Below are 26288 nucleotides of genomic sequence, written 5' to 3'. Positions count from 1 at the left end.
ACATTGAAAGTGGAGATATAGGGTAGCGCATTAAATCACAAATTATCCACTCAGTTGGGGATTTGTTACAAACTGAAAGATTTAATAATTCTACTATAATGAAAAACTATCCAACTATTGTTTCAACTTGAGAAGCTCTATCTCTCACATATAGGGCTCCTCATCCATGTGACTCCTCATGATCCTCTAGACATGCATTACTTGTTGTTTGTTTTTCGAATTTGAAAGTATGACTTGCCAGCTCAGTAGAAACTTCCCTCCAATATTACACATCCATCATCATAGCTTAGTATAGTTCATAAACATCATACAAAGCAAATATAATAATTTTATCATATGTGAATCTTAATTAATGCATTAATGTACATCCAACTTGAGGAAATCACAAAAGATGTTATCTGCATTACTAGAAATCTTAGATGACAAATAAAAATACAAAATTACAAGAGACATTGTCGGCATTGCTCAGAATCTCAAGTAACATAATAAAACTAAAATCACAAGAGATACATTGGCACTACCCAGAATCTAAGGTGACAAAACACTACCAGAAAAATGGGCAAAGGCTACGAATTTTATCCGTAGCCATAGACCTATAGCTACGGATTAAATCCGTAGAACGTCTGTGGCATGACCGTCATCGTAGGTCCCGAAACAATAGGTCTAAAACCTATGGCTACGGATCTAATCCGTAGTAATAGGTTAAATATCTGTAGCAAATTTTTCTATATCCAAAAAAACTACAGCTACGGATATCATTGGTAGCTAAAAGTAGTGTCGAATCCGTAGCAATATCCCAAATTTTATAACAGCTACGGTTGATGCCCGTAGCAATAGCCTACACTAAAAAAAATTATAATCATTCATTCATTCATTCAATTACCACATGCATAATCATTCATTCATTCAATTACAATCATTCATTCATTGAATTATCATCTGCATAATCATTCATTCATTCAATTACAATCACATATGAGCTGCCTCAGATTGAAGCAATTACTAATGGTGAAGAGTTACAAGACCATTCAGCAATGGTGAACCAAGAACCATTCTTGCCTCATATGAGCTGCCTCAGATTGAAGCAAGGCAAGAGAAACACTTTCATTTCAGTTGCGGATGACTTCCATGGCCAGCTTATGAGCAGTCTTGTTCTGCAACTTTGTAAGTTCATCCATGGCTTCATAAGTGTCTTTGTCAACAAAAAACTTTAGATTAAATCATGTTGGTGTCTTTATTATGCCCTCCCACTTCTCAACTATCTCTTTCAGTTTGTCAAAGCCCTGCATAGGACAAGAGGAAACTTAACGTATACTTACTTTGTCGGTATAGAACCGTTCAAATTTTCTATTAGTTGCCCCAGGAATGATATATAGATGAAAATGGGGCAAAACCAAGCATTAAGACACTGCTAATATAGAAATTTTCTGTGGTAGTGTTCTTCTAAAAATGGTTAGACATTTGCTAAATTTCAGATCCCAAAACCATGAAATAATTCAAGTTGCAAGTATGGCTAGAAGAAATTCAGATGTTGTAAATAACATGACCCAAGTACAAACTTAGGTACACACCAAGCGGGTTGTGAAATCGCCGAAAGATTCTCCCTATTGGTGTTTGTGACTCCAGTTGTAGGTTTAGGGATTTGAGAATACATTTACGTTTTAGGTTTAGGTTTAGGTTTTACATTTTAGGTTTAGGTTTAAGTTTTACATTTAGGTTTAGGTTTAGGTTTAGGTTATAGGTTTAGGTTTAGGTTAGGTTATAGGTTAAGGTTTAGGGAATTGAGTTTAGGTTATAGGTTATAGGTTAAGGTTTAGGCTATAGGTTAAGGTTTAGGTTTAGGAAATCGGGTTCGGGTTCGAGTTCGGGTTTATGTTTGGGTTTTCAAGTTTAGGTTTAGATTTAGGTTAGGGAGTTGAGATTAGTATTAGGTGAAGTTTTAGGTTTAGGGATTTGAGAATACATTTAGGTTTTAGGTTTAGGTTTTAAGTTTTAGGTTAAGGTTTAGGTTTAGGTTTAGGTTATAGGTTATAGGTTAAGGTTTTAGGTCATAGGTTTTGGTTTAGGTTAAGGTTATAAGTATAGGTTAAGGTTTAGGTTTAAGTTTAGGTTAAGGTTTAGGTTTAGGTTATAAGCTATAGGTTTAGGGAATTGAGAATAAGTTAAGGTTTAGCTTTAGGCAATGGGGTTCGGGTTCGGGATCAGGTTTAGGTTTGGGTTTTTAAGTTTAGGTTTAGGTTTAGGTTTGAGAGTTGAGATTAGGATTAGATGTAGGTTTAGGTTTAGGGATTTAAGAATACATTTAGTTTTTAGGTTTAGGTTTAGGTTTTAGGTTATAGGTTAAGGTCCGATAGCGATGATCTTAGACAATTATGATCACCTTGTTGGGCTTGACCATCACCTCAAAAATTAAGTCCAAATGATGTCCTGAGTCGATTTGCTTGAGTCCAGAGTAAAGAATGTGAGAAAGCGGAGAAATTAAATATATATTTGTGAAATCTGAGTCGTGTCGCTTGAGCGCTGATTCTAAGCTTTCTGACCATTAGATTCTGACCCAAATTTACCCTCGGATCAGGGAAGATAGCCCAAGCAAGTTTATAATGCTTGTAGACCTGATTGAGTTTCGGTGACCGTTGAATTAATATTGGTCAGCCAGGGCTGATCTGTAAATCCGATCGGTACAAAAACTCAGCTTGACCTAGATCCATAGTCAATGAGCTTAGGTCCGACCGCACGTGGAGAAAGGACCACTAGAAGTGCTCCGTTAGACCGAAATAGACCCGATTTGGTTATAACCTAAGTATACCTTGGCCCTAGGGCTATTTTCATCAATGTTAGGCCTATATAAAGACCTTTAAACCCTCACTCTCAATTCCATACGAATTTTCTAACCCTAGCTAAGAGAGAGAGAGGAAAAGAGAGAAAGTGAGAGAGAAGTCGATGAATCATCTTGAGATTCTTCCCTGTTATTCTGCGCCCCTAAACCATCACTTCTGAATCATGATTCCGGCGATTCTAAGTTCATTCTTGGGTAAGTCAATCAACCCTAACCTGTTTTAGAGCTTAGAATAGTCTAAGTGTTGATGTAGTTCATTTTATTCATGCCTTATGTTATCTAGTCGCCGTTGACGAAGACTTATCGTCTGAATCAGATCTGTTGTGCTTTTTCTAGTTTAAGGTACGAACTATATTCGTATAGGTTATGGTTTTCAAGGCTTTCAATGTCGGTTAAGGGTTTATTATTGTTGTGGGTGTAATTTCACATGCTAAATGCGATGTTTATATTGCGTTCCTGATATATATGAGATATATTGAGATTATGTATTCTATGTATAGGTAGAAAGTATCGTATACGTATGATATACGAACATGTGTTTACCATGATTAATTGTCGTGTATTTGTGCTAGTTGTATATGTATCAACTCCTTGGCAAAAGGAATTGTCCAAATGTGTGTTATCACCAACATACGTCATGTATGTTGAAATATGTAGTTTAAGTGTTTGTAGAAATGTCTGAATGATCTAGCGTGTAATATATTATTCTGTTTACGGGCGTTGAGAAGAGATTCTCAACTATCCTATGGGTGTGTATGATTTCCTACATGCAATTTCCATTCTTTGTTGTTTAAATTCAAGCACTACTTATGTGTAAATTCATGTTAAGTTGATATTCATCAAATGCTCACATACTGTATGATTAGAATTGTTGTTCCATTACTGTTCTAAATTGTTAGTATGAATATCTATTATAATTGAAGATGGTTGGGACTATGAAATAGTCTAGGAAATCGGTAACAAGCTTGAATTTGTGGCTGAGGTCATTTTCACCACGTAGGACGTGTTTGACGAACCCGAGTCGTATTAGGGTTGTCGGCAGTGGTTTAGCCACACGGAGTGTTTGCGCACTCTATGTCGTTCAACTCAATGTGCGCTCATGCTAGTCGAGCTCGTCAAGTAACCCAATTGTGCCGATGGTGTACACCATGTATGGACGCAATTGTTTGAATCTAGGGTACCAAACTTACCAATGCAATCCCGTTAACCATTGTACTTTGATCCGTTAAGACTCATGAGCCGGGCATGGTAGTACGGGACACCGTGGTCGAGCTGTCGGCCTACGATGGGGTGACGAGCCTCCCCGTAGTGACCAGTGAGCACACCAGACTCATGAGCCGTTTATGGTGGTATGGGACACTATATTCGTGCTGTCAGCCTACATTGATTTGTAACGAGCCCTTTTGTAGTGACCTCGAGCATACCTTAATACTGCATTAAGGCGACGAGCCTTAAGGTAGTAACTAAGGTATGATAAGCATGCATTGATTGGTAATGAGCCCTTTGCGGTGACCTAGAACCATATGATCGTGTGAGATTGTCTTGGACTGACGACCCTAGAATGGATCACCGTTTGAGAATTAATATGAGGAAGGTACCTTAGTTTCCCAATCCTGCTGTATGAAAAGGACTAATAACAACTTAGTAATCATGTTCATGCACCGCATTGCATGTGCTTTGGCGTCGTTGGCACTGCGGGAGGTTGTCATGTACCGTAAGACGCTGAGGGAGTGTAGGCGAGAGCATGCATCATTTCTATATACATCCTTGCATTAACAAGAGTAATTAGGATGTGTTTGATTGTATTGCCTTATCATTACTGCTTGATTGATTTGATAACATGTTAACTTTTACTGTATAGTTCCACTGAGTTGATCACTCACTCCCACATTCTGGGACGGTGTTTCAACACCAACCAGACTCTGTCTTAGATGCAGATGATGACACGACCCCTGAGGCAGAGTAGGAGTATGAGGATGACGAAGACGCGTTTTCTTTTATGCAGTTCTCAGGCGGGTTCATGTGCGCCGTGTCCTAATCTACAGGGATTCTAGGTTTTCTTTATAATAGATGATTTTATTTTGATACTTATATTTTGAAAACAAACACTTGTAATTATGACCTGGCAGAGCATACATATCACAGGGACTTGTACATGTTTATATATATTTCTTTAAGTCTTCCGCTTGCGACTTGCACTTATCCCTGAATTAAGTTTGTAGTTTGGCTTAATCTATTCCATGTTTTATATACTCATATAAACAACATACATCCATCATTACATATGTTGCATAAGTGATGTTTTAAAACTCGGGAGCTGAGTTATGCTCAACCCCCGAATTTCAGGGCGTTACAAGTTGGTATCAAAGTATGATTTGGATTAAACCGGACCTAGGTTATGGTCACACAACACACGCTAATGCCACCTTAGTGTAGGAGGGTGCGAGCTTATTCTAGAATCAGTGTAGGTTTTCCAGTTGCTCTTATCGACGAAATTTGACTGAAAACGATCACCGAGATCGAGTCCGTGCACACTCCTAATCCCACACAGCGACCCAAATCTCTTCTAGACCGTCCATTGACGAGTTTAGACGGTGTATTATCCCTTTTTAGCCATTAAAAAGACGGTAATAGTGTATTTGTATCAGATTCTATTCCTAGTGGCCCGAGAAGCGTCGAATTGGACTAAGGGCCCAATCGGGGCAATTCCAGGGGAACCCAGGGGAGACCCACATCTTTTTTGAGCTTAGGGGCCAGGAGGACCTTGCCCAAATGGGGAGTCATCGCCGGACTGTCCAAACACTGGTGATGACCTCGCCAGTTCGGCGAGCCCTCGCCGCTCAGCGGGCCGGCTCGGGCCGACACATGTGGGGTCTAGTGTGGCCTACTCATTCAGGGTTGTACGATTAAAACCCCTTCTAAACCCTCCTTCCTTCACAAAGCCACCCTCCAAGCTTCCCTTTTCTTGAAATTTCTCTCAAAACCCCACAAAAATCCCTCCCCAAATCCTTTCTTCTTCCATTTTCATGCATCCCCATCCTACCCATCTCAAAACCCATCTCCACTACTATTTTCCCTCTCTTTTCTTTCCATTTGAGCGCTTAAATCCTTCCTTTAAGTCTCAAATTCATGGAAGCCTCACCATTCTTCTCATTTTCCTCTTTTCTCTCATTTTCCATGGCCTTATTCGAGTTTGTTATGGCCATATTTTTCATTTTCTCCATTCTCTCTTTCATGGGGAAGAAAAGAGCTCCCGTTGATGAATTCGGGCCTAGCCGCCCAACCCGTGCACGGAGGCCGAGAGGTGCAGCCGTGAGCACGACCGCCACTCGAGAGTTTCAGACAAAGTGGGACCTTAATCCATAGTCTCCTGTTGGAAGAACCTTATTGGCGGAGCTATCTCATGGAGTTTATGAAGGCCGTAGAGTCCTTTTTGAAGCTCATGTAGATCCGAGGCTATTTGGTGAATTTCTCTTATTGGAGCGCCTGGAAGGGGCCGGTTAGTGTCCCCTATTCGAGGGTGAATACCGCGCCAATGTGAGTACTGTCCGAGCTTTTTACGCCCATATTCAGGAACCTTCGCTGGAGCCATTGCAGTTCAAGATCCCTTGGGGAAGAGATCGGGAGGCCACGATCAACGTCACTTTAATATCCCGACTTCTGAACGTGCCGCTTGGCGAGGTTCATGCTAGTGAGAAGAATCTGAGTAGTACGAGCGAGAGGGATCGCCGCACGCTGTTCCTGTGTGGTCGTCTAGTCGAATGGCAGCCTAATAGAAGCCTTTTAGCTACCAACATGACGGACAACTTCCGCTTGCTTCACCATATGTGCACATTCAATGTTTATCCAAGGTGGAGTAACCTTAGCGAGTGTACGCGCCTGATGGTAGATTTTCTGTATCAGGTGAAGCAAGGAGAGAAGCTATGTGTGCCAACGTACATCTTGCGTCAGATAATCCTTATCGCTCGTTCGAATAGGACGACCGAATCGCTCTCATTTGGCCGACTCATTTGTAAGCTTACACATGAGTTTGGCTACAAGCTTAGGACAGAAAAGTCAGTACCTGTTCGTTACATTAATGAGATGACCCTTAATCAGATGGACATTGGGCCTCATCGACGACAAGCCTCACTTGAAGAAAGTGATGATGAGACTGAGAGAGATGAGGAAGAGAATAATGGCGAAGGTGGAGCTGAGATAGAAGAAGAAAAAGAGCAGGACGAGGAAGAAGTAGAGGCCTGGGACACAAGTGAGAGTTCTCCTCCTGTGGCACCAGAGCCGGGCACAGATCAGGCCATTAGGGATGCCTATATAGCTCAACTTGAGGAGGGTCAGGCTGTCCTACGCCAGGATATTATGGATCTTCGAGGCCTCGTGAAACATAAGTTCAAGAAGATGTCTCGAACGCTGAAGTCTATCCTGTGTTGCCTGTAGGATAAGGGTGCCCCTCCTCCATCTCTTGATTCTGATGAGTAGTTGTAGATGTAGCTGTCCCTTGCTCTATTTATTTACTTGTTGCTATGTGTAGCCGTTATAGGCGTAGTAGTTTAGAAGTTATTTTATGGTTTGAAGCTTAAGATGTATGAGCTCACATGCTTTCTCTGTCGTGAACCATGTAATGCTGCACTTTTGTATTACGACAATTTTGTTAAATGGAATGCATGTTGTTTTTTCTTGAGTTGTGATGTAAATTTTGTGTGAGTGGATTATGTGGATGTTGAATCTCACAGGTTGCATCCTCTCTTGAATGTAGGGTATGCCTCCTAAGGGTTTGAAGACTTCGACCCATCTCTCTTTGGGTGAGTCGCTTGCCGGAGTTTCCCCCTTAGGAGATAGCCAGACGGATCCACAGTCGGGCCCATCTCAATTTGGTGTTGGGTTGGACTCTCGGCCAGCTACTGGCCCCACTGCTGGGCTGACTCCTATGGTACCACCCATGGCTACACCAATCACGCCTTCGGTTCTTGAGCTGAACCATGCATCTGCGTTGACGCCTCATGCATCTTTGTCCGCTCTGCCTCCTGATAGGCTTGAACAGATGATGTTGTTGATATAGCAGTAGCAGCAGTAGCAGTAATTTTTATCTTCCATGGCCGGCATCTTTACTCAGTCGATGGGGGCAACTCCACCTGCTTCACCTATGCACCCATCTGGGAACACTAGTGCGAGCGGCACATTTGAGTGATTCCAACGCTTACGACCTCCCACATTTGCGGGTTCTCATAGACCCAAGGAGGCCGAGTACTGGATTGACCGCATCTCTAAGATACTAAGGCCGCTTCACTGTTCCGAGGTTGAGCAGGTCGAGCTTCCCTCCTTCATGTTTGAAAAGGAGGCCAGTTTATGGTGGGACACTGTTCTCCGCACAGTTGCGAAGGGTTTTGAGTGGACGTGGCAGGCGTTTGAGGCACGCTTCCATGAGAAGTATTTCTCGGTCACTTACCGACATGAAAAGGAGAGTGAGTTCCTTCGCCTCCATCAACGAGGGATGTCGGTGACTGAGTATGAGAACCGGTTTACTAAGCTGGGTCGTTATGCTCCATTGCTTCTAGGTGATCAGCCGATGCGGATGCGGTATTTTTCTGAGGGGTTGAGGCTTGAGATTCGATCGAAGATGTGTTGTGCTAGCATATCTTCTTATGCTGAGTTGGTGAGCATGTCCCTACGAGCTGAGCAGGATGGGGACAAGTCATCCCATATGCGAGCACCTATGGTTCCCAGACCGCGATCTGACTTTCCGAGTACACCATTTCTTGGTTGAAAGCACGCCAGTAGTTTGGGATTCTAAAGATTGCCCTTTCCGTTTTGGTTATTATACTTCTCTGTTAGAGAGTATTGCTAGTTCGGCGCTTGAAAGCATGCCAGTAGTTTGGGATTCTAAAGATTTATTCGAGTCGATTCCTGGATTACCCCCTCGGCGCGAGATTAATTTTACTATCGATCTCATGCCTGGTGTGACACCTATTTCTTTGCCCACCAATCGCATGCCTCCAAGTGAAATGGAGGAATTGAGGAAGCAGATAAATGGCTTGTTGAAGTTAGGTTTCATTCGACCTAGTGTGTCTCCTTGGGGAGCACCTGTTCTGTTTGTCAAGAAGAGGATGGTTCCTTGCGATTATGTATAGATTATCGCAAGTTAAATCAGGTGACTGTGAAGAATAAGTATCCCTTGCCCAGGATCGATGATCTATTTGATCAGTTGAAGGGGGCACGGTACTTTTCAAAGGTTGATCTGCAGTTAGGGTATCATCAGTTGTGCGTCAAGAATGAGGACGTGCAGAAGACCGCATTCAAGACTAGTTTCGGCCATTATGAGTTCCTTGTGATGTCGTTCGGTCTTATGAATGCACCAGCCGTGTTCATGGATCTGATGAACAGGGTATTTTGGCCATTTATATTTCGATTCATCATTGTCTTTATCGATGACATTTTGATATACTCTGCGAGTCGGGAAGAGCATGAGGAGCACTTAAGAGCGGTCTTGGATACTCTCAAGAAGAATCAACTTTTTACGCAGTTTAAGAAATGTGATTTCTAGAAAGAGGAAGTCAAGTTCCTAGGACATGTGGTGTCCAAGGAAGGGATAGCAATCGATCTCGCTAAGGTAGCTGCAGTTCAGGACTGGAAGAAGCCTGGTTCGATTACTGAGGTGAGAAGCTTTCTAGGTCTAGCAGGCTATTATCGACATTTCATACGAGACTTCTCGAAGATAGCCAGACCATTGTCTCAGTTGACATGGAAAGACTTGAAGTTTGCTTAGAATGAAAAGGCGGAAATAGCTTTTCAGGAGCTGAAGGACAAGTTGATGTCCGCCCCTGTGCTAGTATTGTCAGAGCAAGGGGTTAAGTATACGATATATACTGACGCCTCTCGCATCGGTCTGGGTTGTGTCCTTATGCAGAAGGACAGGGTGATTGCATATGCCTCGAGACAGTTGAGGAAACACGAAGAGAATTACCCTACACATGACCTGGAGTTGGCAGCTGTCATTTTCGCATTAAAGCTCTGGAGACATTACCTCTACGGAGAGGAGTTCGAACTCTTTTGCGACCACAAGAGCCTTAAGTATATCTTCACGCAGCGTGACTTGAATATGAGGCAACACCGATGGATGGAAACATTGAAAGACTTTCAGTTCGATGTTTCTTACCATCCGGGCAAGGCAAACCTTGTGGCAGATGCGTTGAGTCGCAAGAAGGTTATAGAGTTTGCGGCTCCTCTAATGATAGCAGAATGGGACATGATGGAGTTTGTGTGAGACTTTGAGCAGAAACTTATGGTAGAAGAGCCGTATGATGTTATCACACACATTCGAGTACAGCCCCTCGTTGATGAGAGGATCATTGCAGCTCAAGCAGATGATGAGCTATTGGCGAAGATGAGAGAGCGGGTTAGTACAGATGAGAACTTCGAGTAGAGTGTTGGTTCAGATGGGGGCCTAAGATATTATGGCCGGCTATGTGTCCCAGACATTCCTGACTTGAGACGGGAGGTTCTCGAGTCAGCCCATAATTCTAAGCTTGCGATGCATCCTGGTAGCACGAAAATGTATTAAGATATGAGGAGATCTTATTGGTGGGACAACATAAAGGTTCACATTGCTGAGTTCGTATCTCATTGTCTCATGTGCCACCAAGTCAAAGCAGAGCATCGCCGACCTCATGGACTGCTTCAGCCCATGCCCATAGCAGAATGGAGTTGGGACTTCATCTTTATGAATTTTATTTCAGGGCTACCGAGAACAAGGACGAGACATGACTCTATTTGGGTGATCGTCAACCGATTGACGAAGTCGGCTCATTTCTTACCGATTAGAGTCACAAACTCTCCAGACGAGTTGGCTAGGTTGTATATCAAGGAGATTGTACGTCTACACAGATTCCCTTGGAGATTGTGTCTGACAGGGACACGCGATTCACATCTATCTTCTAGACTCGTATCCAAGAAGCGATGGGTGTGAAATTGAAATTCAGCACCACGTTTCATCTGCAGACAGACGGGCAGACGAAACGTGTGAATCAGATTCTGAAAGACATGTTGCAAGCTTGTGTTTTGAATTTCAAGAACAGTTGGGATGAGTTCTCCCTTATGCAGAGTTCGCATATAACAACAGCTTCCAGGCGAGTATCGGCATGGCTCCCCACGAGGCATTGTATGGCCGCCCATGTAGAGCACCGCATTACTGGGCAAAAGTTGACGAGCGTAGTTTGATTGGCCCAGAGTTGATACAGGCGACTTCAGAGAAAGTTGACGTTATTCGACGTCGACTTCTGACAGCCAAAAGCAGGCAAAAGAGTTACGCTGATACGAGGCAACGACCGCTTGAGTTTGAAGTTGGAGACCAATATTTCTTAAGGTTTCCCCTATGAAGGGAGTCCTGCAGTTCGGTAAGAAGGGGAAGCTCACACTGAGATTTATTAGTCCATTTCAAATACTGGATCGAGTGGGAGCGGTAGCATACCGCCTTGCTTTGCCCACACCACTTGCGGGCGTGCATAACATATTTCATGTTTCTATGCTGAAGAAGTACGTTCCTGATCCTTCGCATATTATCAGTTGGGAGCAGGTGCAGTTCAGCGGGATGCCACATATGTACTACGACTAACACGTATCCTAGACAGGAAGGAGTAGGTATTGCGTAGCAAGATCATCCCTCTTGTGAAAGTACTATGGACGTAACATAGTGAAGAAGAGGCTACTTGGGAGACTAAAGCTGCGGTCAGAAAGAGCTACCCTCAGATCCTTGAGGAGTAAGAGAAGGTACGAATTTCAGGGATGAAAATTTTCTTTTAGGGGGGTAGATTGTAATGACCCGAAAAATTTCATGCAAAGACCCGAGTACTACCTCAAATTCCTTAGAAGTTAAATGTGGGTTAATTAGCGTTAAAACTCAATTGCTTGTGAAATTAGCACCAATCACTTTAAATTTGATCTGCAGGACTCAAAACCTGTAGAATCGTTAGCGCTATGTTACTCTAAAATCTAGGATTCAACGCTAAATCCAGTTGCTCTCGGGAGTACTTGGAAACTTTGTATCGGACCTGGACCGCGCGTCGAAAGTCCGATAGCGATGATCTTAGACAATTATGATCACCTCATTAGGCTTGACCATCACCTCAAAAATTAACTCCAGATGATGTCCTGAGTCGAGTTGCTTGAGTCCGGAGTAAAGAGTGTGAGAAAGTGGAGAAATTAAATATATATTTATGAAATCTGAGTCGAGTCGCTTGCGCACCGATTTTAAGCTTTCTGACCGTTGGATTCTGACCCAAATTTACCCTCAGATCAGTGAAGATGGCTCAGGCATGTCATAGTGCTTGTGGACCTGATCAAGTTTCGGTGACCGTTGAATTGAGATTGGTCCGCCACAGCTGATCTGTAAATTTGATCGGTATAAAAACTCGGCCTTACTTAGATCCATGGTCAGTGAGCTTAAGTCCGACCGCACGTGGAGAACGGACCACTAGAAGTGCTCTGTTGGATCGAAATAGACCCGATTTTGTTATAACCTAAGTATACCTTGGCCCTGGGGCTATTTTCATCAATGTTAGGCCTATATAAAGACCTTTAAACCCTCACTCTCAATTCCATACGAATTTTCTAACCCTAGCTAAGAGAGAGAGAGAGGAAAAGAGAGAGAAAGTGAGAGAGAAGTCGGTGAATCATCTTGAGATTTTTCCCTGTTATTCTGCGTCCCTAAACCATCACTTCTGAATCATGATTCCGGCGATTCTAAGTTCATTCTTGGGTAAGTTAATCAATCCTAACCTATTTTAGAGCTTAAAATAGTCTAAGTGTTGATGTAGTTCATTTTATTCATGCCTTAGGTTATCTAGTCGCTGTTGACGAAGACTTATCGTCTGAATCAGATCTGTTGCGCTTTTTCTGGTTTAAGGTGTAGACTATATTCGTATAGGTTATGGTTTTCAAGGCTTTCAATGTCGGTTAATGGTTTATTATTGTTTTGGGTGTAATTTCACATGTTAAATATGATATTTATATTGCGTTCCTGATATATATGAGATATATTGAGATTTGTGTATTCTATGTATAGGTAGAAAGTATCGTATACGTATGATATACGAACATGTGTTTGCCATGATTAATTGTCGTGTATTTGTGCTAGTTGTATGTGTATCAACTCCTTGGCAAAAGGAATTGTCCAAATGTGTGTTATCACCAACATACGTTATGTATGTTGAAATATGTAGTTTAAGTGTTTGTAGAAATGTCTGAATGATCTAGCGTGTAATATATTATTCTGTTTACGGGCATTACGTATGATATACGAACATGTGTTTGCCATGATTAATTGTCGTGTATTTGTGCTAGTTGTATGTGTATCAACTCCTTGGCAAAAGGAATTGTCCAAATGTGTGTTATCACCAACATACGTTATGTATGTTGAAATATGTAGTTTAAGTGTTTGTAGAAATGTCTGAATGATCTAGCGTGTAATATATTATTCTGTTTACGGGCGTTGAGAAGAGATTCTCAACTATCCTATGGGTGTGTATGATTTCCTACATGCAATTTTCATTCTTTGTTATTTAAATTCAAGCACTACTTATGTGTAAATCCATGTTAAGTTGATATTCATCAAATGCTCACTTACCGTATGATTAGAATTGTTGTTCCATTACTGTTCTAAATTGTTAGTATGAATATCTGTTATAATTAAAGATGTCTGAGACTATGAAATAGTCCAGGAAATCGGTAACAAGCTTGAATTTGTGGGTGAGGTCGTGTTGCCACGTAGGATGTGTTTGACGAACCCGAGTCATATTAGGGTTGTCGGCAATGGTTTAGCCACATGGAGTGTTTGCGCACTCTATGCCATTCAACTCAACGTGCGCTTGTGCCAGTCGAGCTCGTCAAGTAACCCGATTGTCCTGGTGGATGTACACCATGTATGGATGCTATTGTTTGAATCTAGGGTACCAAACTTACCAATGCAATCCTGTTAACCATTGTACTTTGATCCGCTAAGACTCATGAGCCGGGCATGGTGGTTTTGGGACACCGTGGTCTAGTCGTCGGCCTACGCTGGGGTGACGAGCCTCCCCGTAGTGACCAGTGAGCACACCAAACTCGTGAGCCGATTATGGTGGTATGGGACACTATATTCGTACTGTCGGCCTACATTGATTGGTGACGAGCCCTTTGTAGTGACCTCAAGCATACCTTGATACTGCATTGAGGCGACAAGCCTTAAGGTAGTAACTAAGGTATGATAGGCATGCATTGATTGGTGACGAGCCCTTTGCAGCGACCTAAAACCATATGATCGTGTGAGATTGTCTTGGACTGACGACCCTAGAATGGATCACCGTTTGAGAATTGATATGAGGAAGGTACCTTCGCTTCCTAATCCAGCTGTATGAAAAGGACTAATAACAACTTGGTAATCATGTTCATGCACCGCATTGCATGTGCTTTGGCGTCGTTGGCACTGCGGGAGGCTGTCATGCGTACCGTAAGATGAAGACGCTGAGGGAGTGCAGGCGAGAGCATGCATCATTTCTACATACATTCTTGCATTAACAAGAGTAATTAGGACGTGTTTGATTGTATTGCCTTATCATTACTGCTTGATTGATTTGATAACATGTTAACTTTTACTGTATAATTCCACTGAGTTGATCACTCACTCCCATATTCTAGGACGGTGTTTCAACACCAACTAGATTCTGTCTTAGATGCAGATGATGACACGACCCCTGAGGTAGAGCAGGAGTTTGAGGATGACGAGGACGCGTTTTCTTTTATGCAGTTCTCAGGCGGGTTCATGTGAGTCGTGTCCTAATCTACAGGGATTCTAGGTTTTCTTTGTAATAGATGATTTCATTTTGATACTTATATTTAAAAAATAAACACTTGTAATTATGACCTGGCAGAGTATACATATCATAGGGACTTGTACATGTTCATATATATTTCTTTAAGTCTTCCGCTTGCGACTTGCACTTATCCCTGAATTAAGTTTGTAGTTTGGCTTAATCTATTTCATGTTTTATGTACTCATACAGATAACATACATCCATCATTACATATGTTGTATAAGTGATGTTTTGAAACTCGAGAGCTGAGTTATGCTTGACCCCCGAATTTCAAGGCGTTACAATTTGGGATCGGGTTTAGGTTTGGGTTTTCAAGTTTAGGTTTAGGTTTAGGTTAGGAAGTTGAGATTAGGATTAGGTGTAGGTTTAGGTTTAGGGATTTGAGAATACATTTAGGTTTTGGGTTTAGGTTTAGGTTTAGGTTATAGGTTTAGGTTTAGGTTTAGGTTTAGGTTAGGTTATGGGTTAAGGTTTAAGGAATTGCATTTTGGTTATAAGTTAAGGTTTAGGAAATTGAGTTTAGGTTATAGGCTATAGGTATAGGTTATAGGTTATAGGTTAAGTTTTAGGTTTAGGTTATAGGTTTTGGGATTTGAGAATAGGTTTAGGTTAAAGTTAGAAGTTTAGATTAAGGTTATAAGTATAGGTTTAGGTTATAGGTTATAGGTTAAGGTTATAGGTTAAGGTTATAAGTTTAAGTTAAGGTTATAAGTTAAGGTTTAGGTTTAGGTTTAGGTTATAAGTATAGGTTTTGGGATTTGAGAATAGATTTAGGTTAAGGTTAGAAGTTTAGGTTTAAGTTATATGTATAGGTTTTGGTTATAGGTTAAGGTTAATGTTGTAGGTTATAGGTTTAGCTTATAAGTATAGGTTTAGGTTATAAGTATAGGTTTAGGTTAGGTTATAGGTTAAGGTTTAGGGAATTGAGTTTAGGTTAAAGGTTCATGTTATAGGTTATAGGTTATAGGTTTAGGTTAAGGTTTAGGTTATAGGTTTTGGGATTTGAGAATAGGTTTAGGTTATAAGTATAGGTTTAGGTTAGGTTGTAGGTTAAAGTTTAGGGAATTGAGTTTAGGTTATAAGTTATAGGTTTAGGTTAAGGTTTAAGTTGTAGTTATAGGTTTTGGGATTTAAGAATAGGTTTAGGTTATAGGATAAGGGTGTGGTCCCTGCAAATACAGATATAAACACGGCCTACTCCAATTGGTCAGGCCTTTTCAATACTTTTCATAGGAATTGGACAGATTCATCATGATCATAATAGCGGTTCCCATCTTCTAGGGACCCCTGCTCATCCGGATAGCTCCGATGCACATCCGAGTCTACTCCATTAATGGCGACCAAATATATAAACACGGTCTGTCCAAATGGCCAGGCCACTCTAATATTATCCATAGGAAATGGACAGCTTCATCATGATCATAACAGCGGTTCCCATTTTTCAGGGACCCCCGCTCAATATCCGAATAGCTCCGACGCACATCCGGGTCTGCTTCATCAATTTTTACGGAATTATACATGTCCTGCTCATGAGCATGCCTAATATTGCCAATGCATGGGATTCATCACAAATACCTTTTCATGATTCAAAGAAGGGAACTCGAGGGTTTTCCTTACCTTCTATTATATGCTTCCAAGGTGTAAATGGCCCTTGAAATACACATACATCCTAGGAATTGCTTCTCAAAACCGCAGACTGTTTTGTTTTAAAATTTGATCATTTCACCTGAAAACCTGTCACATAATGAATAATTGTAATCACAATGATAACTATTGTGAATGCACTATAATGAACAAATTATTATTATTATAGATAACTGTAATTACAGCATAGATATCATGCACACGATATCATATAATATATTGTTTGATGAACTACACATGTGCATTCTTGACAAGAGACGTACGTTATAAGTTTTGGGATTTGAGAATAGGTTTAGGTTGGGTTATAGGTTAAGGTTTAGGTTTAGGTTATAAGTTTTGGGATTTGAGAATAGGTTTAGGTTGGGTTATAGGTTAAGGTTTAGGTTTAGGTTATAAGTTTTGGGATTTGAGAATAGGTTTAGGTTATAAGTTTAGGTTTAGGTTGGGTTATAAGTTAAGGTTTAGGTTTAGGTTATAGGTTTTGGGATTTAAGAATAGGTTTAGGTTATAAGTTTAGGTTTAGGTTTAGGTTATAAGTTTAGATTAAGGTTTAGGTTAAGGTTAATGGTTTAGGTTTAGGTTTAGGTTAGGTTATGGGTTAAGGTTTAGGGAATTGCGTTTAGGTTATAGGTTAAGGTTTAGGGAATTGAGTTTAGGTTATAGGTTATAGGTATAGGTTATAGGTTATAGGTTAAGTTTTAGGTTTAGGTTATAGGTTTTGGGATTTAAGAATAGGTTTAGGTTAAGGTTATAAGTATAGGCTTAGGTTATAGGTTATAGGTTAAGGTTATAGGTTAAGGTTATAAGTTAAGGTTTAGGTTTAGGTTATAAGTATAGGTTTTGGGATTTGAGAATAGGTTTAGGTTAAGGTTAGAAGTTTAGGTTTAGGTTATATGTATAGGTTTAGGTTATAGGTTAACGTTAATGTTGTAGGTTATAGGTTTAGCTTATAAGTATAGGTTTAGGTTATAAGTATAGGTTTAGGTTAGGTTATAGGTTAAGGTTTAGGGAATTGAGTTTAGGTTATAGGTTCATGTTATAGGTTATAGGTTATAGGTTTAGGTTAAGGTTTAGGTTATAGGTTTTGGGGTTTGAGAATAGGTTTAGGTTATAAGTATAGGTTTAGGTTAGGTTCCCTTGTTTCATATATCTCCTGCCAATTCCAAACCATGGGTGCTTAATAATACAAATCAAAATTAGGCTGTGTTTGGCTGCACCAAATATTGTGAAGGGATCAGGGTTCTCTTCTCGTAGTGTGATTACTGGGGATGCATATAAAGGGATTCATGAAATCGGTTTACCATTAGAAATTGTTCAAAGATCACATTTGAAGAGAAGGTCACGGCATACAACATGGATCATTTATAGAAACTAGTGGATGACAAATTATGTGTAACATACAGAGATGGTTCAGCCACTTATGCAATTAGGGAAGGTTCAAAAGGACATACATATTTGAAAGTTGGTCAAATCATAAACAAGCGTATTATGGACGGAGACATTGTTTTCATTAATAGGCCACCTAATACTCATAAACATTCATTGCAAGCATTTTCTATGTGCATGGCAACCATACTGTTAAGATCAATCCTCTTATTTTCATTTACAGAAACTAGTGGATGACAAATTATGTGTAACATACAGAGATGGCTCAGCCACTTATGCAATTAGGAAAGGTTCAAAAGGACATACATATTTGAAAGTTGGTCAAATCATAAACAGACGTATTATGGATGGAGACATCGTTTTCATTAATAGGCCACCTAGTGCTCATAAACATTCATTGCAAGCAATTGTTTCAAAACCACAAGCAAAACTCAAACAGAGGATGACACCACCAATTGATGATTGAAATTGATAATTTGACCTATTTTATTTTTTTATTATAAATGAACATGGCCATCCATTTTTCATGCTATGGATCGGATGGTAAGAACCATTAAGATGAATGGATTTTTCAAGATGGCCTTTTTTAGCCATCAGCCCATCACCCACCTGAAGAATCAAAAACCGATTGTTGTCCAAGTCCACTCCTTTTCCTTTCAATTTCTTAGTGACCTCTATAAAATTACTTCCACGATCATTTATGTAGACATTTAAAGAGTTGTCTCGAAATGCAACTCTAGTAATGACAAAGTCACTTCCTACAACAGCTTCGTATATTCCATCATCCTATAAATAGTTATGGCATTCATAAATCAGAGTGACCATTGGGGGAAAGAAAGACAAAGTGAAAGAAGTGCATCATGTATAACCATTTTCTCAAAACTGCAGACTGTTTTGTTTTGAAACTCGTTCATCTCACCTGAAAACCTGTCACATAATGAATAATTGTAACCACAATGATAACTATTATGAATGCATTATAATGAAAAAATTATTATTATTATAGATAATTGTAATTACAACATAGATCTGTTGAGCTGATGTGCAATAGTAAATCATTCTCAAATAGAAAAAAAATAAAAATCAGAAGTGGACTAATGTTAAGAGAACAACAAACTACCCAATGTATTCAGCAATGGAATTTGATCAACAAATAGATTTTCATGGAATCCTGCCCGGGCTGCCCCTAATAGCTGAGACAAGGCTATAGTGATGAAATAGATTTAGTAAAAACCATTTGTTGCCTAACAAGTTATTAAAAAAATATATATTTGAGGCCTTTGATTGCTAGCTAATTAGACAAAAAACCAAATTTAGACTATAAACAAAAAAATATTTAGGACTGCTACCTATGCACCATTTAGATCCACTTCCAAGAAAAAGATCCAGACATGTTAGAAGTATACATCCATATCGCAAATTACCTATTATACAACCAGCAAGGCAGCAATATAAAGTGCAATACAAATTGCACATGGTGACCCAGATTATTCTATGGACCCAATCATGGATACACCATAGCGCCCAAATCACACTGATCGGACAACTACAATGATTTGACAAATGCATGAAGCATATCATAGAATTCTTTGCACTCGTGTATATTTATAGATTTGGAAGTAATATTAATTAAACAAGATCTAAAAATACAAGCACATACATTTCCAACACATGGGCTCAACGCTCAGTCCAAACACAACTAAAAATGGGATGCACTCCAGATGAGACATCTTACAAAGTGTTTCTTAACTCAAACTAATTCTCAAGCATTAGGTTCACATCTTCCTACAATCAACCAAAACAAGCATTTCTATTGCACCTGATTTTCTTCCTACTTATGAAATGGGTTGGCCTATGGTTCAATTTTTGAAACATTGGTCTATATATGGTGTCGATGTTGTGTTAGTGAGTCTTAGTCACAGATCTCAAACTAGTCTGAGATCATAAGAATGTTGTCCATCTGCATTAACACTTACCCTTTGGTTGGTAAAACCCAAGTAATCAGCTCCCATCATGAATTCAAGCAGAGCATATTTGCATCCCACAACAACTATAATAATAATAAAAATAAAATCAAGCAGATACCGTCCATTAAAAAGGGCAACATGTGTAAGCGTGGATTAGTCAGATTGAATTGTGTAGGGCCCTGAAAATTCAAATTGATTCAGAATTAGTCATTGGTATCCTCATAAATATTGAGTTGTCTAGTATACAGTGTGTGCATTGATCAATGTTGAGTAGTATATAGGACAGTCCAAAAGCCGACTGCCAAGAACTATTTGTCTGTATAAAGAAGAAAACAGTACATGCCAAGCCCCACCCAACAAATGACCCATAATAATACCTTTTGAATTACCCAGCACCCATACATCTGAAGGCTCAAAGGTTGAATGTGGCCAGCAAGCTGATTTGCTAGTTCTTTTCTCTGCTCAGGGCTTCCATGATCAAAAAACTGCAAAGAAAAACAATAACCGAGCATTTTTATATCATAGGCGAATGAGTTCATACAACCAACATGAGAATAAATATAGAGACTACCAAATCACCAACCCACAGCCTTTTAAAAAAAGATAAAGGAGGGCAGATGAGCAGGGGAAAAAGAATTGAAGGTATCTTTACGGGGAAAAGGAAAAAAAGAAAAAAAAATGGAAGGAAGCCAATGATTGTTTTTCTAGAAAAATCATACCTTTTGAATAACATAATTGCCAAACACATCAATCATCAATGTTGGAGCATGTGGGAGAACTTCTTCAAAAGCAGAATAACTAGAAAGTGAATCAAGAATCAAAAGCAGCATAAATGACAACAACTAGCATATGGTAGCCACATCCACCATGAGACTTAGAAGTTTTACAAAGCTGTAAAATCCTACAAGGAACAAACTCCTCATCTTGCCACTAATCTATCTGAACATCCTCATTTCAGCTATAATCATCCAAGATATTTATAGAGTTGTGTCATTTTTTTAAATGATGGAATTTTATTAATAATCCAAAAGGCCACACAAATACCTGTAGTTATAAACAAATTAGTGTTGCAAGCTTACCTGGAGGAATCGGACCAACAACAATGTAAGGTTTCTCAAATTACTCGAAGCATGAGGAATTAGACTAGTCAGAATGTTACGTTGCAATGTCAACTCAACCAAATTCTTGAGATTCCCTAATTCTGTAGGAATTGTACCTGAAATCTAATTTATAAAAAAAAAATACAAAATTTTGAGCATGGTCAAATTACCCAAAGCAGGAGGAATTGGACCAGTCGGAGAGAAGTTGAAGATCCTTTTCTTTCTCAAGTAGTGAAGCAACAAGGGAGCTTAATGCCTATAGAATATATGCATTTTCTTCAATACCTCTACCATAAGAACATATGCATTTTCTGACAAACTGCAAAAAAGAAACCATTTGAGGTTATTCATGAAGTAAAAATTGATATAAGATGGACAAATGACAAATGACAAGTGAGAGTAAGACCCAAAACACTGCTTCATAAGGTCCTTTTTTTGTAATAAGCATCCAAAAAAATCCATTAAATAAAATACCCTATAGTTCCTCAGTCTAGGTTGCAAGTGGGACCCATGTCTAGAAAAAATTACTGTTAAATCTGACAGGTTTCTCTAACCTTTTCTCAACATATCAAAATAGGCGATGGACAGATGGTTATGAGCTTCTAATTAGCGCAATTTCGAGTCTTTAAGAACATCCAATGAAAATAATGTATTGAATCCACTGTGACTTACTTCTTGTACTAAGCCTTTGTGCCTTCATCAGATTACCAAGGATGCTATGAGCATCAACCTGCCAATAAGGGGAAGATCTGCAAATAGTAATTTCAATGCATCTACAACAAAAGAAGGAAACTAAATGATAAAACAAAACAAGGATTCACCAAGCGAGGGTTCAATGCAAGAGCCTCGTGACAACACTGGGCTGCCTCATTAAGTCTTCCTTTCCTCATATATGCACTAGCTAAATTTGACCACGCATCACAGAAATGGCGAAGCTGCAAATCATAAAGAATAAACAATATAAATATGCATATATATGTATAACAGAAAGCAGATAAGAAAGGCAGTCTTGTCCTCTAGTCAGTGATAAAGATCAACAAAAAAGGGAAACATCATAAAATGTCTCCTTACAATACTTAACATAGAGAAAATCATAATTAAAATAGTTGAATCAAGATAAGATCCAATAGATAAAAAGGAGGATCATAGATGCATTCTTTTGTTTCTAATTTGTGAAACAACAAACAAAACCACCCAACTCATAAGAGAGAAGAGAAAACTAAGTCTTTTCCTCTAAATATCAACTAGGCCTAGCAATGGGCAGGCCTGGGGCTGGTTCAGCATTGGATTTTGAAATAGACAGGCCAGGCCTATTCAAAATATCAATTTTGCCTAGCTCTGGCCCACCCCATTACCAGCCATAATGTCATTGTTCTCTAAGTAGCATGCTAATGTCTATTTGGATCTACCTATTTTTGATCTCATACCTTAAAATGATATGAGAAAAGGGATGTACAGCTTGAATAAACAGATAGGTCACAGTGGCCCCCACAAATCTGCCCATACGTTGTCAACTAGGGTAGGACGCATTCCGCGTCTATTCCCTGAATACTCCCTTATGGAGAAATCTCAACCCTTCCATTTGGCCTACAAATGGCCTTTCCATGCTCGGCCTGTCAGCTCTAAGTATCATTTCCCCTGCACATGTTTCAGCCATATCTTAAGGTCCAAGATCATATATTTCGTCTGTACAGTTAGTAATCCGAATCCGGACCCAAGATCCATTGGGCCATTCCTACAATTTGTTGTCATTGGGAAATTCAACGATAAAGAGGCCAAAAGTTGAACGGCTTCAATCCTCCAATGTTGGAGAGTTTTGGGACGTATAATCTGAGACCGGGCCCCTGGAGGTGGAAATGGATTGCATCCAGCCCCTGCTTAGATAGACTTGGTCCAAGCAGGGGCTTTGTGGAGCCCACTGTGATGTATGGGTTTGTGACTTCTTGTACTAAGCCTTTGTGCCTTCATTAGAACATCCAATATTCAAACATTATGTGAATGTTTCCTAATCTGATCCTAATCCAATACACTCGGTGCATCCAAATGGAGCATCATGGAAGTAATGAAATTTGTCTCAAATTCCTTGCCAGTGAGTGGCAAAATATTCTTCACAAAGAAGAAAATGGCCTTCTCATGGGTCAGATTCATACTCTTTCGAATCACGTAAACAAATTGCCCCACAGTTAAGTCAGCAGGAACAAGATACCTGCACTCAAAAAATAGCATGTGCAATAAATCAGGCCTCAAGAATGGCTAAAGGAAACATCCAACCAAAAAGAAAATGTAGTGTGTTAGATATCTCCCGCTAGTTAGATAAGCAGACAGACGGTGTGGTGTGTGTGAGTGATCCAGGGTTCAATCCAATGCCTTTTTTTTAAAGAGGAAACAACAATTTATTATAAAGTCCACAAAGCGGGAAAAGAATACACATAACTAGCACATGGGATAGGGCCATATACCATATCCTGTGGCCAACTGGACAATGTAATCCTTGGATTGAAGGATTTTGAAGGGTGAAAATGGGAAGTCAAATTAACTTCAGTTGATTTCTGATAACCATCCACTTTCTTCCCCAAAACTCCAATGAAATGATTTTAGGACATGGCCCATCCAAGGTAGAGACTAGAGAACCTACACGATGATAGGTTCAAATCAGGTAAACGTTGTAACATGAACAAAAAACAAGTCACATTATGGGAAAGAAATTGACAAATTCCATTCGCTAATTCTATTATAAGATGATTATAAGAGTAAACACTATGCCATGTTTTGTAATATGACAACTTGCACATTTTTTCTCTCAAAATAATGGTCAGTGTAGCTATTGTAGCTGTCGAAGTTATGTAATATTGTGTTAAAAGAGAGTGACCAACTAGATTGAGAGCATTCATCATTCATGGTTAAGACACATGTTAATGCAAAACTTTAAAAGCATATTAGACAGTAGGAAAGGCCCATGTGTGTTAGCAAAAAACTACTCAGGTTATAACACTATTACTAGACCATTACAAACATGTAGGTACACAGATATTTTCCCCTAGGATGGGAATCGCATGATGAATAGACCAGGAGACAAAAGGCTGGCTTCTCTAAGCAATAGGTGGTTCTCTATGGCACCTTTTTACTAACTAGACCCACCAGCCTTTAAAAAAAAAAAAAAAAAAAAAAAAAAACTCATCATTGATAGACAGAGCATTTCACCTAATACATGCATTGCAAATAAATACGACTTTTTTTTTTTTTGAGCAAGCAATAAAAGCAAATAAATTAAAGAAAAGAGTAGGGAACAGAAGTCCTAATCCAAATGGCTGATTGGCGGATTCCTTTAGAGGCTGGGCCCACTACCAAATCATTAGAACCTTTACTTGCAATATTAAACAAGTGGCAACAGAAACATACAAGTGGCAATAGAAACCTGCATACAAGTGGCAATAGAAACATACATGCTTCAACAACAAAATAAAATTAAAATTAAAATTAAAAACTTGAATCAAGATGACAAAAAACCTGAATCAACATGACAAAAAACTTGACATTTAAAAACCTGTCTTTCCAATGGACAAGAAACAAAGCATCTCCTGAAGAAACTGAGTTCTGTTGATTTGATTTGTCTTGACCTTCCATCTGAAATGCAATGATGCCATTCTCATTACCAACAAACTGCATATTGATTAGAGATTAGCTAGATTCCTTGCTACTTTCAATTGGTATTGTAATTTTAGCAAGTTTGATTAGAAGCATTCATGAGTATAACCTCAACATTCTTTTTAAATGTAGATTGGGGCCAGGCTATCAAATGTAGAAGCTTGATATCTATAAAAGATCAGATTAAACAGAAAAAAACTAAGATTTCTAATTAACGATTAACCTCCATGTAAGTCTGGAGAATTCCCTTCTCCATTCTAATTGGAACACGCAGAATGCTTACATGATCTGTTCCAAGTACTTTCTCAAGATGTTGATTGCAAGTAGTACCGACTGCATCAGGTAGTAGTCCAGTCACCTATGTTCCACAGCAAAAAAAATACATCATGAGGAAGGTAAAAACAAATAAGAATTAGAAATTAGAAGAGAAATCTCATGTTTCTGGCTTCTCCGGACAAGGTGAAACCAAAACCTAGAAATGGGTTGAGCGTTTTCCCTTCCAATGTCCTCAGCTGACAACATTCTCTTATACCCTCCCATTACGGATCAGTAGGAGCATCCCATGGCTGCAGCTTCGTGGCGAGGCCCACTGGGGGAACAGGATAACTACCATGTGCACTCTGCATGGGCTAGATTCCCCATCATGTATAACAACCACACAGAAATTTTTAACTTCATCAAAAAATCACCATCCCCATCGAATCGAACGGGGAAAAATGGCTAAAAGTTAAAAAAAATTATATAATATGAAAAGGGAAAAAGAAAAGATATTCTAAAACAGAAAACCCTTGATTTGAAATAAGAAAAATCAACTAAAACTCTGAATTGAGCTGTAAGACCCGTGTCCTAGTCTGTACCGTTCCATTACCTTCCACGATTCTTCCGGTCGAATTCCGGCAACCTTCGCACCATACCCGATGTTTGTGCGTAATTCTAAGCCAAGACCTGTATGCCAAAGTTGGCTCGAACCGAAACCTATACCTTAGCGACCGCGCCGTCACCGCAGTTCCAACGCCGCGACTCATGCACCGAACTGATACTTAGGCTAGAAGATGTCGATCTGCGTTCATTCCGAAGAAACACCGTATGTTGCGAATTTCGAGGGAATCTCTACGATATGTCCCATTAATCAATGTCAAGTGCAAGCCTTACCTAAAGTAGAACAACCCATCCCTACTTTTTTCAAAAGTCCACTCTCTTTCCACTTTACCACTCCTCTTTTTCCAAATTTCAACCACAACCATACTACTTTTACAAATTTTTAATTCAACCCATCACCCATCACACCTCACCCATCCATATCATCTCTCTCTCTCTCTTATTTCTCAAATCTCCCAAGCAACTCAAGCCTCACATGTCCAACCCCTCTCTGCCAAACCACAAGTGTGGTCCACCTTCTCATCTTCCATCTACACCCTCTCATCTCTCATCCACACCATTAATCTCCCATCATCCATTGTCCAAGGCAAAGGCAAGGAGCATTTGAAGCCAAGGGAGCAAGGAGGAGGCTTAGAGGTGGGTGATCCACCGTTGAAATCTTATCTTTAGGGCCCACTTATTGTGGGACCCATTTTGATGTATGTGTTGTATCAATGGAGGGCCCATAGTGGCGGGGTCCCTCCTCTCTATCACCATATATCTCTCTCTCTCTCTCTTTCTTTCCCCTCCCTAGAATAAAGTGGGCCCCACCAAATCATGTTAAATCTACTCCATTCATCAATGGTGAGGCCCACCACATTTTAGGCAAAAAAAATCCACCATCCAGTGGGAATATATATATATATGGTATACTTATATTTTACTAATATATAAATATATATATAGTTGGTGGGCCACGTCCATGTGGGACCCACCACAATGCATGTGTTTA

The 26288-nt window shown here is 39.7% G+C and overlaps 2 protein-coding genes across 3 annotated transcripts; both read right to left on the bottom strand.

Moving 5' to 3' along the window:
• Window positions 1-1109: 1109 nt before the first annotated feature.
• LOC131225365 (structural maintenance of chromosomes protein 4-like) lies at window positions 1110-20633 on the bottom strand. Its single transcript, XM_058220891.1, has 4 exons — window positions 20393-20633; window positions 20051-20158; window positions 18258-18492; window positions 1110-1192 (listed from the first exon to the last, which is right to left on the bottom strand). Exons 1-4 carry the CDS (start codon window positions 20501-20503, stop codon window positions 1110-1112), a joined length of 537 nt encoding a protein of 178 aa, XP_058076874.1. The 5' UTR covers window positions 20504-20633.
• Window positions 20634-22753: 2120 nt separating this feature from the next.
• LOC131228764 (uncharacterized) lies at window positions 22754-25199 on the bottom strand. Of its 2 annotated transcripts, XR_009163088.1 has the most exons (3): window positions 24891-25199; window positions 24702-24776; window positions 22754-22979 (listed from the first exon to the last, which is right to left on the bottom strand). XR_009163088.1 is itself a non-coding variant. In XM_058224630.1 (2 exons), exons 1-2 carry the CDS (start codon window positions 24437-24439, stop codon window positions 22790-22792), a joined length of 312 nt encoding a protein of 103 aa, XP_058080613.1. In that variant the 5' UTR covers window positions 24440-24512; the 3' UTR covers window positions 22754-22789. The 2 variants fall into 2 exon arrangements, 1 of the variants encoding a protein (XP_058080613.1); XM_058224630.1 differs by lacking the exons at window positions 24702-24776; window positions 24891-25199 and adding an exon at window positions 24318-24512.
• Between the last annotated feature and the right edge of the window lie 1089 nt (window positions 25200-26288).

The sequence above is a fragment of the Magnolia sinica genome, chromosome 2, assembly GCF_029962835.1.
Source record: "Magnolia sinica isolate HGM2019 chromosome 2, MsV1, whole genome shotgun sequence".
In the NCBI taxonomy this organism is placed as follows: domain Eukaryota; kingdom Viridiplantae; phylum Streptophyta; class Magnoliopsida; order Magnoliales; family Magnoliaceae; genus Magnolia; species Magnolia sinica.
Note: the sequence above shows the minus strand (reverse complement) of the source record. Positions and strands in the feature narration are given on the sequence as shown.

Bases quoted from the DNA above. Each gene is read 5' to 3' on its own strand.
- LOC131228764 (XM_058224630.1), bottom strand. From the start codon at position 24,439: ATGCAGTTTGTTGGTAATGAGAATGGCATCATTGCATTTCAGATGGAA. The intron at 22,980-24,317 runs GTTTTTAAATGT...TTTTGAGTGCAG, and splicing joins CTTGTCCATTGGAAAGACAG to GTATCTTGTTCCTGCTGACT.
- LOC131225365 (XM_058220891.1), bottom strand. From the start codon at position 20,503: ATGCTGCTTTTGATTCTTGATTCACTTTCTAGTTATTCTGCTTTTGAA. The intron at 20,159-20,392 runs GTATGATTTTTC...TTTTCTTTGCAG, and splicing joins GCAATTATGTTATTCAAAAG to TTTTTTGATCATGGAAGCCC. The intron at 1,193-18,257 runs GTTCTTACCATC...TTGTTGACAAAG, and splicing joins AAAATCCATTCATCTTAATG to ACACTTATGAAGCCATGGAT.